Genomic DNA, 16,659 nt, shown 5'->3' with positions numbered 1-16,659 from the left:
ATTTATACACAGAGTATACATTTACATTGATTTGTTATAGGCTGTTTCGCAATGACATAATGTTTTTTCCACCCTTTGTTCCTGTCTCCGTGTCGTGCAGTCAGTGAGGAAGTCTGTGGCCCTCTCTGGTGTCAGTGGGGTGCTGAAGGTTTCTCCAGGGGCCCTGAGAGAGCTGCTCCAGCAGGACCACAGAGTCACCCTGCATTTCATAGCCTCACTATTGGGTGAGAAACAGTGACATAAACAGCATAGGATTAAGATGTGAAAAAGGTATCAGCAGGAAAGCTGTGGATTTCTGGCTCTCACCTGTTCTCCCTCTGCTGCTCAGAATAGTTGCTTTGCCAGCCCAATCCCCTCAGCAGCTGTGCCCCACATAAGCTGCAGTAGGTTGTTAGGTAGTCTAATTGTCAAAGATGTAAGTGTGAGTGTAGGAGGTCACCAGTTTGAAGACCCAAAGGATTTCATGAAGTATTACCAGGAGGGGGTTGTTTTATGAACCTACAGTTGTTATTGTAGCAGTGCACTTATCCCCCACTCTGCAGAGACTGTTGGTTATGATTACATGGTGTTCTGGGTGTCTTGCTTTTGTTAGTTTGTTTACTGGTGTAACTTGTGTTCCCTCCTTCAAACTGTTGCTAAAGCTGCAATCAACAAACAGCAGTCACCTCATTACTTTTCTGCTTGGTCAGACTGAGCAGCTGAGACGAAAGAGCTCTACCTAAATAGTGAGCTACAGAATGTTAACTTTTGCCACAATAGTCATTTAGCTATGTAATATTCACATTGTTACAGATTTATTACATAGTTAGTTAGATTTACTGGCTAGACACAGTCAAGTTACACGTAGGCCATCTAGGTTGAGAGTAGACTCATATTTTGGGCCAATATTTGGCTTTTATTAAATATCGGATCATTTCTGGTGAAAGTTTTCCATCACTGATCTGAATGAGGTTCCTCTGACCTAACAGCTTTATTCACCACCTAAAACAATTTTATTAATATTGGTCTCAGTGTAGTGTTTTTGTGTCCCTTGGTCTGTTTCAAAGGCCTCTCTATTCACCAAAAATAAAATTCAGTGGGAAACACTGACTTTCTTGGCATGAAAATGGTAAAATAAAGACATTAAATATTGGGACAAAATACTGGCAGACGGTTACGTCAGTCTGAAAGTATCAGATTGTGTGTCAGCTTTCAAATATTAGTCATACCCTTATCAGGGCACTTGCAAAGCTTAAACACCAGCTAGCCTCCCAGTCTGTTTTTATGCCTTGTTATTTATTTATTTATTACATTTTTATTGTGAAAGCACAGTCAAACAAATACACAAAAGTCAAAACACGATAGCATCATATCAGATAACACAACACAGAATTGAAATTGTTTACTTATCTACAAATAGAAAGTTTGGATGAGAATATTTGAGCAGGACATGAGTGTGCTCCCCATTTATCCCCGTATATCTATATTCACCTGTTTTATGACATCAGCCTAGTGAAACTAAAGCCTCTGAGATCACAGTCACTTACAGGAAGAGTAGCTTTACTAGTCCTGTGTTGTGGTTAATGTTTTCCTGTCAGGGATGGCACACAATCCCCAGCAGACTGAATTATTATGGTCTCTAAAGGAGATGTTATGAGAATGGCAGTCAAATAGCACTGCCAAATTAGTTCCTAAAATACTGGTATTCTATTGCTGCTGTAATTTGGCTGTAGTGTGTTATTGTACCATATCATCACAAGCAATTACAAATATTTCCTCCTCTCAGGATGAATTTCACTCAGTTATTGTGGTATAAGGTATTGGGCTCACACCATTGGAGCTCTAATCAAATTATCACAATGAGTGAATGTGTGGGAAAATGGCAAGAGGGCAAAAGCTCTGACCGACATGAAAAGACATTAAAAGAGCCATTACGGTGCTAGTTGGATGGGCTGCTGAAGTGAGCTTGACGATGAGAGAATAAAAGAGAATTACTGAAAATAAAATGTGCCTTTCATCCCCCTACTGTGCATTTTGTCCATTGTGCATGCTTCAGTCTAGTATTCACAGATGTAAAGACCATAGAGGTATCATTTTTTTATGGCCTTTCTTCATCGTGCTGCTTCACTTGTGTTGCTACCTCCTCCTCAATAGGAATTGTTTGGGAAATTCGATGTCACTAATCCAAGATGGATGTAGAATACAGCCCTCCTACACTGGCTTCCTCTGGGTTACACATGGTCAATTAGCCCTCCTCTCAGCACCCACCCCTTACATCACAAATCCTCATTTGTTTCCCTTTTACCTTTTTGCTGCTTTGTCAAGCTGCCAGGCCTCTTAGCCGAGTCTTTCCCTTTGTCATTTTGGGGTATTTGTTATCTAGCGTCCTTTTACTTTACCCTTCTGTGACACTGCTGTACATCTCATTGGGTTTGTAAAACATTATATAAATCCAACTTGTTATTACTGTTTTGTCCCTAGGGATGCTTCGCTCTGTAGAGGACCCAGCCACTCTGGAACAGGTCGTCCAAGGTGAGGAGATTTCTTTGTGGCTAGGGTAATAACAATATGATATAAACAGTACACACAAGCAGGCACAAACACTCACAAAAAAATGTTGCACCTCAAGAGGCACGCACACAGACTTTCTGTGTGGCAACAATAATGCAGTATGAGTATGCACACAGAGATGCTCAATTTGTGGCTTTCTCTCTCGCTCTGTCTCACACACACACACACACACACACGCAAACAGACTGTCTCTGTTGCTGTGATAATGCTGACTACTGCTTACAAAGGCATTTTGACCCTTCATTGACTAAACATTATCATGACAAAATTTCACATTTTTAAGGGTTTTGACCTCTTTTAACACAGTGGTATGTCTTACAGCAAAGCACTGTGGTCAGCTGAAGTACCTATTCGTCCCTGTAATGATCAATTTATGCCACTGTGCTGGCATTTTTTTTTCCTGACGCCTGTCGTGATGTTCACCTCCCAGTGAACAAATAGGTTTGGACTCTCAATCACACTTGTCTCACTGTGGCTAGGTCTTTTAAAATGTAAAATGTTTAGTTAAGTGCAAATGGCAGAATGATTTTATAGTAGCTGGTTCAAAACGCCTAAGGGACCATCATGCTTTAATATTTAGTACAGTACTTAAAATTTGACAGCGCTATTGCTCTGTGCACTGAGAATGTGTGAAGAACACAATTTTTGAAACTGTCAGTGGAGCTTTATGAATAATGCAGTCATAATATCTGTGTGTATGAGGATCAAAAAGAAAAGCAAGAGCCAGTGTCACTGTAAAGTGAAATTTTAAAACTCTTTAATACATATCTGATTAATATTGAGATAACAAATAGCCTGAAACAGTTACTTTGTCCCCTTGCCCCCTCAGTTACAGACATTTTTACCAAAATGGCAAACATTCTTAAGCAGTAGTGTCTACTGAAATATTTTTGCTTATTGTGTATTTGTGTGTGTGTTTCAGTGCTGGTTCAGCTTCTTCTAGAGCTCCACAGTGAGCAGTACATTCGCTTTGTTTTGGATGAAATACACACACAGGTGAGATAAACATACACACATGCCCAGACAAAAATAGAGGAATACACGCTAAAACACACCCATTCACTCTACACACCCTGAGACACCAACATGCTCAACATCTTAAAATATTTAATTGCCTTTGTGTAACCAACAGAACCCCCCAGTGTTGTTTGGTAAACAGCTCGCGTGCTCATCTGCGGCTGTTGTGTCACCTTGGGGCGAGGTTGTAGTGGAAAAGCCTCATTTAGCAACAGCAGCCGCAGGTGGGAGATAGTAGGGCTATGTGTGCACTGATGATGACAGAGAGCGATAACACCAGGACGAGGTGCAGACAGGTTTCGTTTGCATCACAATAATGGAGCCTGATTAGGACACGTTAAAAAAAAAAAAAAATAGACCGTTAAGCGTATAGATTTTTTTCTCCAGTCTAAATGACTAAAAATGAGTTTGTTTTCTGCCTCTTGAAAAGGAAATAATTATGGAAATGTGTTGTTATTACAAGAGTAAGAGGCTCACTGATGAGTGGTGAAAAGCTGCTTGGAATTACAATGCAGGAGTCAGGTTTTTATTTTGTTGAAAATACTGCAAACAGAAAAAATGTGAGAGCATTAATATGGATTGTGGCTGCATCATTTTTATGATGTTTGCCACTGTGGAAATCACATTTTTATATGCTTGCTGCACAAGGTGATTTGAGAAACCTTACAGTAGATACTGAAACATAATATGTAGATATTATGGTTGGGTGCTTTGGCTTTGGAGCAATGACAGTCATTCTATTTCTTAATGCATTTATTATTTAATTTTAACTTTTCAGTCTATGTTGTGCAAAAAATTAGTTGCTGAACCTTCATTAATGTTATTAGTCACACCTGTGCTTACCTGCTTTTTCATGTCGAAATGGCTGCTGTGAAAAAGAGCTATTAAAATGACATTGGGTTCGTCCATCTCTTGCCTAGCTGAAGGACCAGCTCAGTTTGAGAGGTTTCCTGCCCACCTTCACCTTCCTGGGGAGGCTGATGGAAGTTTTTCCCAACTTGGCACAGATCCTGGTAGCTCAGTATGGTGAGATGCTGCACCTTACACTCAGTCATATCTCACTACACTGAGTAACACGAGACAGATGCACAAGAGACATGTTCATATTTGTATCATTGCTAGCATTTAGATTCCTTATCAGCAAAAAACTACATCCCTAAATGTGTTCACAGGATATGACAGTCCATTTCTGCACCAGCAGGTATTTCTCTGAGGACTGGTAGTCAATAGTTTTTGCTATTTGGCTTTGTACAGCACCCCCCATTTTCTCATAGTGGAAAGTTCTAGGTAGAAATTATCATGGGACTTTTATCCATTGAAGGAAGTAGTGAGCTGATACAGGAATAATTTTGCCATGGCATTGGGATGCAATGTGTTGTGAAGTTCATGCCCTCCATTGCTTCCGTCTCCATTTTTCATATAGCTGTATAATTCTGGCAGTCCAATTTGACATTTTTTTTGAGTGTGGTGGTGAGCAGGGAGACTCTTTCAGCTGGCAGACCTGTGACCTCTCCACCTCTGAAGTGTCTTCACAGCTCCAGGGCTGCAGCTCTGTTGCTGACCCTGACCTCTGACCTCCCTGTGCAGGGGGCAAGCCAGAGGATGAATTTCTCCTCTGAGGGTGAATTGAGTATTACATAAACACAGAAAGTGTGACCCAGGTTGCTCTGGGTCAGTTTAAAAATGCAAGTGAGACAGGGTCATGTCAGGTCTCAGATGGCTTGATCAGGTCTCGGATGGCTCATACCACACCATCAAGCCACTCGTCTATCTGAAAAGAAAGAAAAAAATACTGAAAAATTAAAGCAATGGGGGAATTATTCACCTCAGCAATTTAGTTTCAGGGATATGTTATCAGTAATAAGTTTCACCTCATATAGAATTAAAAGATATGAAAGAATATTTGATTTTCACCAACCCCTGAACCTGGTCTCCCAACACAAGCCATATCCTCAACTCAATCACTACAGCCTATTTTGATCTTTTCAATTATGTCCCACCTGCATAGAAATGTCTGTGGTGTCTCTACATTTGAAATAATCCTGTACATGGTGTACATTATTGCACACTGTCTGTAAGAAGAGTTACAAAATCTTTTTTTTTCATATCCTTTTCCCTGAACTCTCTCAGCTAAATCTGTCTAGCCGTTTTGACCTTTTCAGTTACGCCCCGACTGGGGGGAGATAACCACGCTGTATCCACATTTGAAATTCTATCTACATACCCAATTCCATGCCAGCTCCTGCTGAAAATGAAAAAGCTGTTACAGATATATTCCCTTCTAACCGTCTCCCTCCCTCCTGAAATTCCCCAAACTGAATCTGAATCTGAAATCTAATTTTTGGCCTCATAGAACCAGAACCGTGCGCAAGACAGATACAGTACACCTCTGCAGATGCAGTGTAGTCTAGCATGAAGATAATGCAGCGCGCAGTTCCCACCTCCCCAGCCCCGCCCCACTAAACTGATTAAATCTCTGCTACAACCACCTGTATGATGCCTGTCTTCTCACTGAACCATTACGCCACTGTGTCTAATGGGGACTATTAATCAACTTGAAGTGTGTGTGTGTGCATGTGTGTGTGTGTGCCCCAGCGCTTGTCTGTATACATTAGGGTAAATGCTTGCGTTATCCCTAAATAAGCAGGCATCATAGATGTTTTACTATGCTGCCTGTGTCCACCTCCCATGTATTTTCATGAGCTCTACAAGCTCCCCTGTGCAGCCACAGGTAGTGTGGGTTGTTATGATGCTGATGCAAGATGCGGGCTGCCACTATTGACTGTGTGTGCCTGTCTGCGGCCTGTCACTCAGCAGGGCTCTGTGGGGCTGTTTGGACTAATGACAACAGCACCGTAATGACAACAAGAGCCCAGAACACCTGGCACATCTCTGTCTCTAACTCTGCCTGTCTGCCTGTCTGTCTGATTAGCCCTGCTGTTTATCTCCCCCCTCCCCCTTTTTTTCTGTGTGTTACTCTCTCTCCTCCCTCCTCATCTCTGCATTGCTGGTGTCCTTGTCCCTCAGGTCCTGACTGAGGAGCAGAAACAGACAAACTGAGGAAGCAGGGAGGGAAGAGGAAGCATTAATGAGGGCAGGGAGAGAGAGAGATAACAGGGAAGATAAGGAAAGGGAAGGACAGTGAGAGGGAGAGAGAAAGAGAGAGGGGGAGAGAGAGAAAGGAAGGCATAAGAGAAAGCCCGAAAGCCAGACCGAGTGGAGGGTGAAGTTTAAGCAAGGATGAAGCGGGAGCAAAACAACAGAGAAGTACTGTAGAAAACAGATCACAGCAGAAAAAGAGAAGGGTAGTCTGGAATACACAGCATCACAGCAGGCCTGCAGAACAGTAAACAAAGCACACGGAAATGAACCTTTGGGTTTTCTCTGACAAATACAAAAAAAAACAAAAAACAGCAAAAGTAGAAATTGTTTAATCTTTTTTTGTTTCAGTATTCTGTGTGTGTATGTGGTGTTGTGGAAGTGACAAATGTGGTGTTAAAAGACAACCCAGTCTTTTATTTTCTTCCCATCCTTCTGCTTTTCTGATCCTCTCTCTCACTCTCTCTCTTTCTCTCTCCCTCTCCCTCTCTCTCTCTTGCGTTCGCTTCTCTCTTTCCATTCTCTGTCTGTGGAGGTCTTATCTCCCTCCTTCGCTCCCTCCTCCTCTCAGTCTGCCTGGCTCTCATCTTGGCCGCCTCATATATTTTGGTTTAATCAAACATGTCTGGGAGCCTCTCCTGCCTCGCTTGGGTTTTGATCTGCTTCACAGAGCAGCTGGGCCTGGGCTTGGCTCTCCCACTCTATCATCTCTCTCTCTCTCTCTCTCTCTCTCTCTCTCTCCCTCCCTCTCTCTCTTCCTCTCTCTTTCTCTCCGTGTCTCTCTCTGATCCTCTCTGCTTCCACCTCCAGCACTGCCCCGCACTTTAACACTGTTTATCCCTCCATTCTCTAAGCCGTTCCTTTTCACTTTCTTCCATCTGCTCCCCCTCTCTGCCTACTTCTCTTTCTCTCTGTCTGTCTGTCAGTGTCACCTTTTGTCACGTTTGCCTTTTTTTACAGTTTGTTTTCTTCCCTTTTCACTTTTTGTTGTTCCATGTACTTGCTCACTTCACTTGCTCTTTTGGCTTGCTTTTCCTTTTCTTATTGCTCTCTTTTTCAACCTCTTCTCTCTCAGCCTTTTTCTCTATCTCATTTATGCTTAATCTGTTTCCTCTAACTTTCTTTCCGTCTGTCTCTGTCTCTCCCTCACCATGTGTCTGTCTCCACACACTCTTTCCTCTCTCCCCGTCTCTTCCAATCTTTTTTCTCTTTTACCCCATCACTCTGTCACTCTCTTTTTCTCCTCTTTCTGTCTTGCTCTCTAATCGGACTCCTTCTTTGCATCTAAATTGAGCTCTGTCTGTCAGAGTTCCTGTCTGCTGTGCTCAATTGTAGACACTTCTATCCCTACATATTTCTGTTCACTCTCCTGCTGTCCTAGTATGTTCTTGCACATTCTCCCAACAGCCCAGCTTTAATGCTTTCATCTGTATCTTAACTTTCGCTCCAACGTTGCCTTCACCATCGACAGTCGACACTTGAAGTTGTTGTTTGGCAATACTCAGCCGCGCTGTTGTTCCCGGTGGTTCACTCCTTTTCCTTGCTGTCGTCTCGCTGCTCTTGTCGCTGTCTGTTCATGCTGCTCTTCGAATATATTACTTCTCCTCTGAGTATCTTACACGTCTCCTTTGTGTCATTGCTGCCCGTGCATGCACAAACACGGTCGGCCCTGCCTGTCTTGATGAATGTGATATATGTTGAAAACACACAGACACGTACAAAGACATATCCTTTCTCTGTTTTTTTTTTCAACTACTCCATTATAAGATGTATCTGCTATTATTTCCAGTATGTTGGATTTGATGCATCCTTTTATTTTCCAGCTGTTGACTCGGTTTTCTCCTCATCATCATTAATGTTTCATATTCTCTCATTCTGTCTTAACCCTCAGTCTGTAACTCCGTTAATCCCCTCCTTTCTCCCACCTCTGACCGTCAGCACCCTTTCTGGAGTGCCTGTGCTCGGCCCTGCTCTACCCGGATGAGGGGCTGAAGGCGTCACTCTTCTATGTGTGGCAGAGGGTGTTCAGGGCAGCTGGGGGCACAGCAGCCCAGTCCCTGCCAGTCGCCATCAGGGACAGAGTGTGTATCCTGTTGCTGCAGACCTTAGCCAACGCTGGTTTCCCTCAGCTCATCATCAACTGCCTGGGTGTGTAGGGAAAAAGCTGTTGTTAGTTATTATTTAGGGTTTGCATTGTTTAAAGATATATGTGCTCACCATTAGCTACCTGGGTGAGGAATGTGTTGCCGTACATGGGCTAAAGACAACATAGGTTGTAATCACAGTTCACCAGTCAAGGACAAAGGGACAACTCCCTTGCATGAAAAGTAACAGTTTAATGAAGTATCTCTGACATAACACATGTAAATCTAAATACAAAAAGATTCTAGTAGTAAAAGATTCTAGTAGTAAATTCAAGGGTCATTCCTTTGCTTGTCATAATTGCTCTCACAGTTGTAGCGACTTTCACCTCCACTTTTTTCCTTTACAATTCAGTATAAGCATGAACTGCCTGGGGCAGATTTGATACTTTTGTCTTGTATCGATTTAGCTCTTCATTGGTTACATGCAATGAGATCAGTACTTAAAAGTCCATAATAAGCTTGCATACAACAAGAACATTGAATTTTGCACTTGTTTTAGAAACATTTATATGGTGTCTGTAAGTAGTTTTTAATACGTTTTTGTGAATTTAGTGGTTTAATAATGTCACCATTACCAGTGTGGATGAAAAGAATATCACTACTGCTTTTAGAGAAAATGTTTTCATGGTCATTTAATTGGTGAGAGTGAGTTTCATGACCCTTTGGCTCTTAGGTAGTTATCATCATACAAGCTGTGTTTTTTTTTTCCCTCACAAACATTTTTTAAGAGATTAGTTAGAGGTTAGAAGTTTACAGGGTTCCAGCACAGTCTGGAAAAGTATGAAAAATGATGGATCATGATCTTTTCCAGGTCTGAATACATATGAAAAAAGAGAGGGTATGGTGAAATATTTGAGTTTCCGGACTATTGCTTATATTTACAGTTTTCTAAAAAACAGTTTTCTAAAAAGTGTGTCATAAATTAATCATACAGGCAGCATATTTTGAGTTTGTCCACATTTGGAGCAGCCAGCTGAATATGTTTTCCATTGAGTAGGCGGGGCAAAGTGATTCAAACATCTGTCTGCATGACAGTGTGCAAAACTAACGGTGGCACTTGCTGCACCATTCCTGTCCAAGGCCCAAGTTTTCTGAGAAATGGCTTACCCATCCAAATAGAAAAAAATTTTGGCAAAGGACGCTAAACAAGGAGAAAAAAGCATGGTGCAAACTGTGTGTGAAATCATTCGACATCTCTACCATGAGCGAGGCAGCCATCACTTGTCATACAGAAGGGAAAAAGTACAGTGATTACCTATGTTAACCCATGAAACAGTTGGCAGTAGCATAGATACAGAATTTAACATGTTGGAGTATTAACATGCATGATAAACATGCAGCCATGAATATTCTGAGATATTACACAGCGTCTGAAGAAAATAAACTGAGAAAAGCCTGGAATTTTGAAAAGAAAAATGTTTAGGCACCCTGAACATAGTAAGACCAGCAGTAGCTGCCTAGATAAGAACTTGAATATACTGCTGGCTTGACTCTGGTCTATTAGGGACTTGATAGACTAAACGAGATCAAGTTGTTATCTTGTTTTTTTTTTTTTTTTTTTGTAAATTGGAGTTGTTAAGCTTTGTAAGCTCACCATCAACTGCTTGGATGAAAAATAGAATTTGCTGCACTAGATAAGGGGAGAATGTTATTAAAAATGAATGAAATTTGGAGCTGTTATGAGCATCACAACAAGTCCTACAGTGAGAATCTGAGGGAAAGGCGAGATTAGGTGGAGAGGGGTTATTAAAAATGAAATAGTGTTTTTTTTATTATTTTAGGAATTTGTTGTTATATAACTATATGAACCTTACTGTCAACTGGCTTGGAGAGAATGAGGATGTAGTGTAGGCTTAGCAGAAGAGTAGAGGAGTGTATAGTGTGGGCGGTGGGGGTAGTGTTTCATGACAGCATTTATACAACAACAACAATAAACAGTAGTACAGAAATTTGGAGTTGTCATCAGCATAATGAGCCTGCCAGCTACTGCCTTGGCGAGAGCCAGAATAGAGGTCATGACCAGATTGTAACGATGATTAAAAATGAAATAGAGCCTTTTTGTTTTTGTTTTTAGAAATCTGCAGCAGCATAACAGGCCCATCATAAACTCTCTGAGTGAGAGCCAGAATCTACTTAAGCATGAGGCTAGATAGAGAAAGGAAAGGGCTTATGTTAAGATAAAAGAGAGTTGCTATCTTGTAGGAATGTAGAGTTTTAAGGATAATAAGCTCACCACTGTGTGCTTCAGCGATAGCCAGAATGGAGGTCTGACAAGGTGGAAAGGGGTTATTAAAAAGGAAATAGAGTCATTATCTTCCAGGAATGTGAAGTTGTTATATCAGTATATTAACTTCTCCTTCAACTGCTTGCGTGAGAATAGGATGAACTGCAGGCTTCAAGTGGATAGGGAGTGGGAGGCTGGTTTACACCAGCTTTCAGAATAGCTCCAGCAGAGCTGCTGCTGTAGTTGTTTGGTAAATTTTAAGCATAATAAGCTCAGAACCATGGAAAAAATTGAGCAGGATTATTATTCTTTTTCTCCATTTTCTTTCTTTTTTCTTATATAATTGTTCCATGCTTTAATTCCTAGTCTTAAGATGACTGGGAAGGAAGAGAAACCCCTTACAGCTCAGTGACAGTTGTGTGCTAATTGCATAACTATCTTCTGCATGTGTGCCTGTATGTTAGTTTGTGTCTTGCTTTGTGCGTATATATCTCTATTCATGTCCTTTAGCAGAGCTTAACTTTGTTATGCACTATAATAAGTGTGACCTCCAGTTAAAAGTGTAGACCCCCTCTGTGGCTATGTGTTTGTGTCTGCATTTCCTCTGTGAATCCTCTGTAATTCTGTGTTTGTCTTTCCATCTGCGTCATACTGGATGGCTACAGTTACACTTACATTGCAACTTTGATGTGACTTTCATTATCTGATTATATTGGGATACATCAAGTGACAAGCCAGGATGCAAAGCTCTCCTGAAATGAGATCTTCAAAATCCATAATGGAAGTAGGCAAGTAGATTGAGGAGGAGATAAAATAGTGGCAAAACATTATGCACATACAGAATGAAATTAATACAGCTGCAGGAGATACATAATAATTATTTGCATGCAGAGAGTTTTCATAAATCAAGTCTCAGAAATTACATTTAAATGACAAATGTATCCAATGCCAAAGTCTCTGTGCCCTTGTCTAATGCATGTCTTTATATCTTTCTATTTTTGTGTCCTCTCTAAAAACTCACTGTCAGTGTCTTATTTGTGTATGTCTTCAGGTCCGTTGTAAAAAGTTAACATTTTGGTCAGAATAGGTTTTCACTCCATGTGAAGTCTTGCCGTTCATCTTCCAGGTCTGCTGAAGCAGCTGGTGCGGCTCAGGGAGGCAGTGTCAGTTCTGATGAACAGCCCCAGCGATCAGATCCTGTCAGAGGCGGACCAGAACCTGCACACCAACAACAATCAGATCCTCATCCAGAACCAAGAGCAACAGCCCCCGGACCTCTGCCCTCTGCCACTCATACTGAAAAAGGTCTCTGTCCAAACATCCTGCTCTCAGTCCCCAGGGCCACATTCTGACACGGACGATAATAATAACAAGAAGGTCTAATCCTGGATTAACATGTCTTTGAATGGGGATTCATGGCCATTTTCCCAGGGAAAGTATTTGTGCTTTATGTCTGGGAAATCAACGTGTAGATTACAGCTAGTTAGGCTTTCACAGTGATGACTCATGTCCCAGCAGAGTTTATGACGTCAGTAGAGTTTATTGTATCAACTAAGTGTTTTGGAGTTGCTACACTATGTAACTCAAAACTAAATTATTGCCCAAATCTGACAAACCCCTGCCCTAAAACAGTACTCACAAATGTAATTTTTATGATCCTAACAACTTATTCAGTGAACGTGTGAACATGAACAACTCTGGGAGGGAAGTTGAAGCTAGAGAAACAACTACTGACAATGAGACAAAACTTGGAGCAGCTCCCTTGGTGCTGCACTGCAAAGCCAAACAGCCGCAACTGTGCCAGCACTAAAACTGACAGTGAGAAATGACTTCAAACTGTGTTCTGTCCTGGCAAAAATATTATTGGTGCGGAACTGTGTATTGCTTATTTGGTTACTTTAATTGTTTAATATGTGTTAGTATGAAATCTGAACCCTCGACAAAAGTTTTGACCTCTAAAGCAAACACAAAAGGTTAATACTGTCATTTTGTATCAATGAAAACATTCTGCCAAGTGATACAAAAGAAAATAGCAGTTACTTTTAATGAATAATTTACTTTCTATCTTTTATTCTGATAGACAGTGTTTATTCCTTACAAACATGGAAATTAAAACATTTAACTAACTCTAAATTAGGTTAAGGTAACAATCACTAGATAACATCTGATTCACTAGCCAATCAGGATAATAAGATTTAGTATTAAGATTTTATACTATATTAAGATTTACTTTTATAAAGCTTTCTACATTGCTGATTGTTAGTAACAGTCAGTGGGAATAAATTTACAGAGTCTTTGTATACATGGTCTACTTAAATTTAACTTGGCGCTAAAACCAAATTCATCTCTGTTTATCTCAGATTGCTAGATATAATTTGACATAATTGGTGTAAGGACTAATGTTTTCCTCAGAGTCAGTCAGTAATAGCTCTAGCACAGGAATTTTGAATAGTCTCATTATCCAATAAAGTAATCCCATCATAGGCTTGTGAGAACCAGCATCTCATTGGCCAAATATTAATCACTTAAATTTTAGGTGCAACAGTAAGAATGTTTAGGGAGTTGTGGATTATTGGAGAGACATAAAATTGACTTTAGAGAACTCAACTTGTGACCTCAAAACTGCCGTTGTAGCTAAGAAACACTGACCAAAATATTTACTTTATGCATTAACTTAGCCAGAAAGTCACCAAGCTGCAGGCTGCAGCTGGGACCGTGGCCTTGCATGTGACTTATGGTGCACCGACACTCACTGTATTTCCCCTAAGAAGGGCTCTTGGGACTGAAGAGCACATACTGTAATTCCCCTAAGCACCACACATTGCACGAAACATTACACAAACAAATGACCAAACAAATGAATGCATGGGCAGATGCTGCTATAGTGGTGCTCCTCCTGAGGGGTGTGCTGTTCATCTCAGGTGGCATGGGTTAGGTGGCATGAAGGGTTTCTTGTTTATTTCTGACTATTAAAAGACTTTGCAAGAGAGAAAGAAAAGGCAGAAAGTAGTGACCGCAGTTGCTGTTTTTCCTCTTATCTTTGTTTTTAGTACATGCTTTGGGACTAAAAATGAGGCTTAGAGATGGGAGGCAGGCAAAATGTTTATGCACAAGATAGCCATCATGATATAAATAATGTTAAGAAAAAATAATTTTTGGTGCAGTCAGTTAATACTCATAGGAGTCTGACTTTGTGGACTGGTCTTCGTGTCTGTCTGAAAGATTAGCAGTACATGCTGCACATAATATGAATAGATGCAAAATGCTCATACAGAATCTCCTCAGTATGACTGTGTTGTTGTTGACAGTTGCTGTCAGGGAGGTCTGTAAAATACAGTAAAAAACTACATAAACATACCTCTGAGATGGTGAAGTAGTTTGATGTTTTGATGTGTAAAGCTGTAATGTATCTCACACCCCTGATGTTTCATATGTGGATCAGGACTGATGAGAGCTTCCAGGAATAGACTGTTCATTTGATCTAGATATGAAATGATGCACCTCAAGACAATATACAAAGTCTATAAGTTTGTTTAATATCATAAACATTGAGGGTCCAGTGTGTGTAAGTACCATAATTTGTTTGTGCTATTTTGTACTATAAATCATTGTTTTTCAAATAGTGCCACTTTTCCCGGATAGTGAATACATTATTTTGAAAGGAAATGCCTCATATCTTCCAGCTGGAACAAAAAAACAAAACCAGACACTATCTCGAGCATGATTGCAGGCAGAGAGTTCAGTGCATTATGGGCTGCTTTTAAAATTGTGATTCATCTTTAGATCTGTTTTTGCTAAATGGTTCCATTTTTTTAGGCAAGAAACATTACTGTGTCTGAAATATTTTCTAATTCATTTCATATCGTATCTTTTTCCTTCCAAAACTGATATGCAATGTTTTGGAATAAAACACACCATATGATTGCAATTGAGATACAAATGAAATTTTATTGATACCCTATAGCAGAAATAGTGTAATTTAAACAACAAAAGGTATCTATATAGGAAGATTGTGATTGATAATAAAATGGCAAAAAAGATACAAATAGTTGATATTAAGGTAAAAAAGACACAGATTAACTGTTTACAATCGATAAAGTACTGTTTATAAATGTTTCTCCATGATGGATGTAGTAGAAATCAGTTCTGTTACCGCTGTTGACAAATTTGCAGATACCTTTCTTTTCTGAAAAGCTGTCAGTTCAGTTGTCAGGATCAGTTGCTAGTCCTTAGTTATATATATCAGTGTCTGTGGATATACATGCAGGCTCACTGTGCTGATATTTGACGTTTGACAGGTTCATAAACCAACTGTGACGGCTCAGAGGACACACTGCCTACCGAAGACAAGAGCCAGACAGTTGGCAAAATATTGCTCCCACATCTCCCACTGTCATCAGTAACCTGGCTATGTGGCAGAGGCAGTACTTTTAATGTACCCATGAGTCTTAAGATTGGAAAAACCTTGCACTATTTAGATGCCTTGCGTCTTCACTTGATTGGTGGATAGTAATAAAGCCTTTAAAATGTGTTTTCCAGCTGCTGCTGAGTGGCGATGAGATGTTGCAGGTGGCCAGTGCTCAGTGTATGGCATTCATCCTGGTTCATTCCCCTAGTCAGTACTCTGCTCCCTTCATCCTTGCTGATGTACCTGGTGAGGCACACACACACAAACACACACAAATACACACACGTACACACAAATACACACTGTGGCTGCAGGGTGCTAGCTGTAATTCTCACAAGCTGTTGCCTCCTTTGATTTTGCCTTCTGTAAATAATTTCCACTGCTTTCTTCACATCCCCTTTCATCCCCCATACCTCCAAACTGTCTGTGTGCCATTTCTGTTTGTCTCACTGTGTTTCTTGCCTTTTGTCTCTTTGTTTTCTTTTCTCACTTTCTTTCTACATCTCATTCTTTTTCTCTTACGTCTCACTATACTTCCTTTTCTTTGTTGCCGTCTTTCTCTTATGGCCAACTCTTTCTCTCTCCTCTCTTTATTGTTATATTTCTGTCTTTGTGTTATTTCTTTTGTCTTTTTGTCGCTCTATCTCTCATCCCCCACAGAGTTTCTGTTTGAGCGTCTGGCTAGCAGTAGCAGTGAGGTGCTGCTGTGGTCTGTCTACAGCTGCCTGCTGCCGCTGACAGAGGATCCGCTGTTCTTCTCCAAGTGTCACTCTGTCTACGGTGAGAGCACAGGCAGAACAGAAAACAGTCCTGAGACTCGGCTGCATCATCCCTGTGTGTGTGCGTGTGCGTGCGTGTGTGTCTAGAGAGAGCTAAGAAGAGAGAGAAAGTGAGTGTGCTTATGTGCAGCCAAGGTCCAATCAGACAGGGAAATTCAGTTGGGGAATTTAAACTAGATTATCATGGAATTTTTTTGATTGATTTGATTTGAGTTAAAAAAAAAAAAAAAAAAAAATCACAGCAGTCATTTTGACGTAAAATAGCAGGTACACACAGGTGATACTCGTGATTAATTAAGGCTCTGTTGCATTTAATGGTTTCAGAGTATGCCAACATGCACAAAAATAGGGCCCATAAATGGAATAAAGCCTGAATTAACGTCATTAGTGACATGTGTGTTTACCTGCTATTTCACATAAAATGGCTGTGAAGAAGGT

General features: G+C 40.6%; 1 protein-coding gene across 1 annotated transcript in view; it reads left to right on the top strand.

Annotated features, from left to right (window-relative positions):
• mei1 (meiotic double-stranded break formation protein 1) overlaps window positions 1-16,659 on the top strand; it is a 75,364-nt gene that overhangs the window by 342 nt on the left and 58,363 nt on the right. Inside the window, exons 2-9 of the mRNA XM_030057178.1 lie at window positions 101-224; window positions 2,461-2,511; window positions 3,473-3,546; window positions 4,488-4,593; window positions 8,605-8,814; window positions 12,161-12,339; window positions 15,574-15,688; window positions 16,103-16,222. Of these exons, the coding sequence (XP_029913038.1) occupies window positions 101-224; window positions 2,461-2,511; window positions 3,473-3,546; window positions 4,488-4,593; window positions 8,605-8,814; window positions 12,161-12,339; window positions 15,574-15,688; window positions 16,103-16,222 (979 nt within the window). The remainder of the gene's footprint in view (window positions 1-100; window positions 225-2,460; window positions 2,512-3,472; window positions 3,547-4,487; window positions 4,594-8,604; window positions 8,815-12,160; window positions 12,340-15,573; window positions 15,689-16,102; window positions 16,223-16,659) is intronic.

This window comes from Myripristis murdjan, chromosome 8 (assembly GCF_902150065.1).
Source record: "Myripristis murdjan chromosome 8, fMyrMur1.1, whole genome shotgun sequence".
Lineage (NCBI taxonomy): Eukaryota > Metazoa > Chordata > Actinopteri > Holocentriformes > Holocentridae > Myripristis > Myripristis murdjan.
This window is presented reverse-complemented; position numbering and strand designations above follow the sequence as displayed.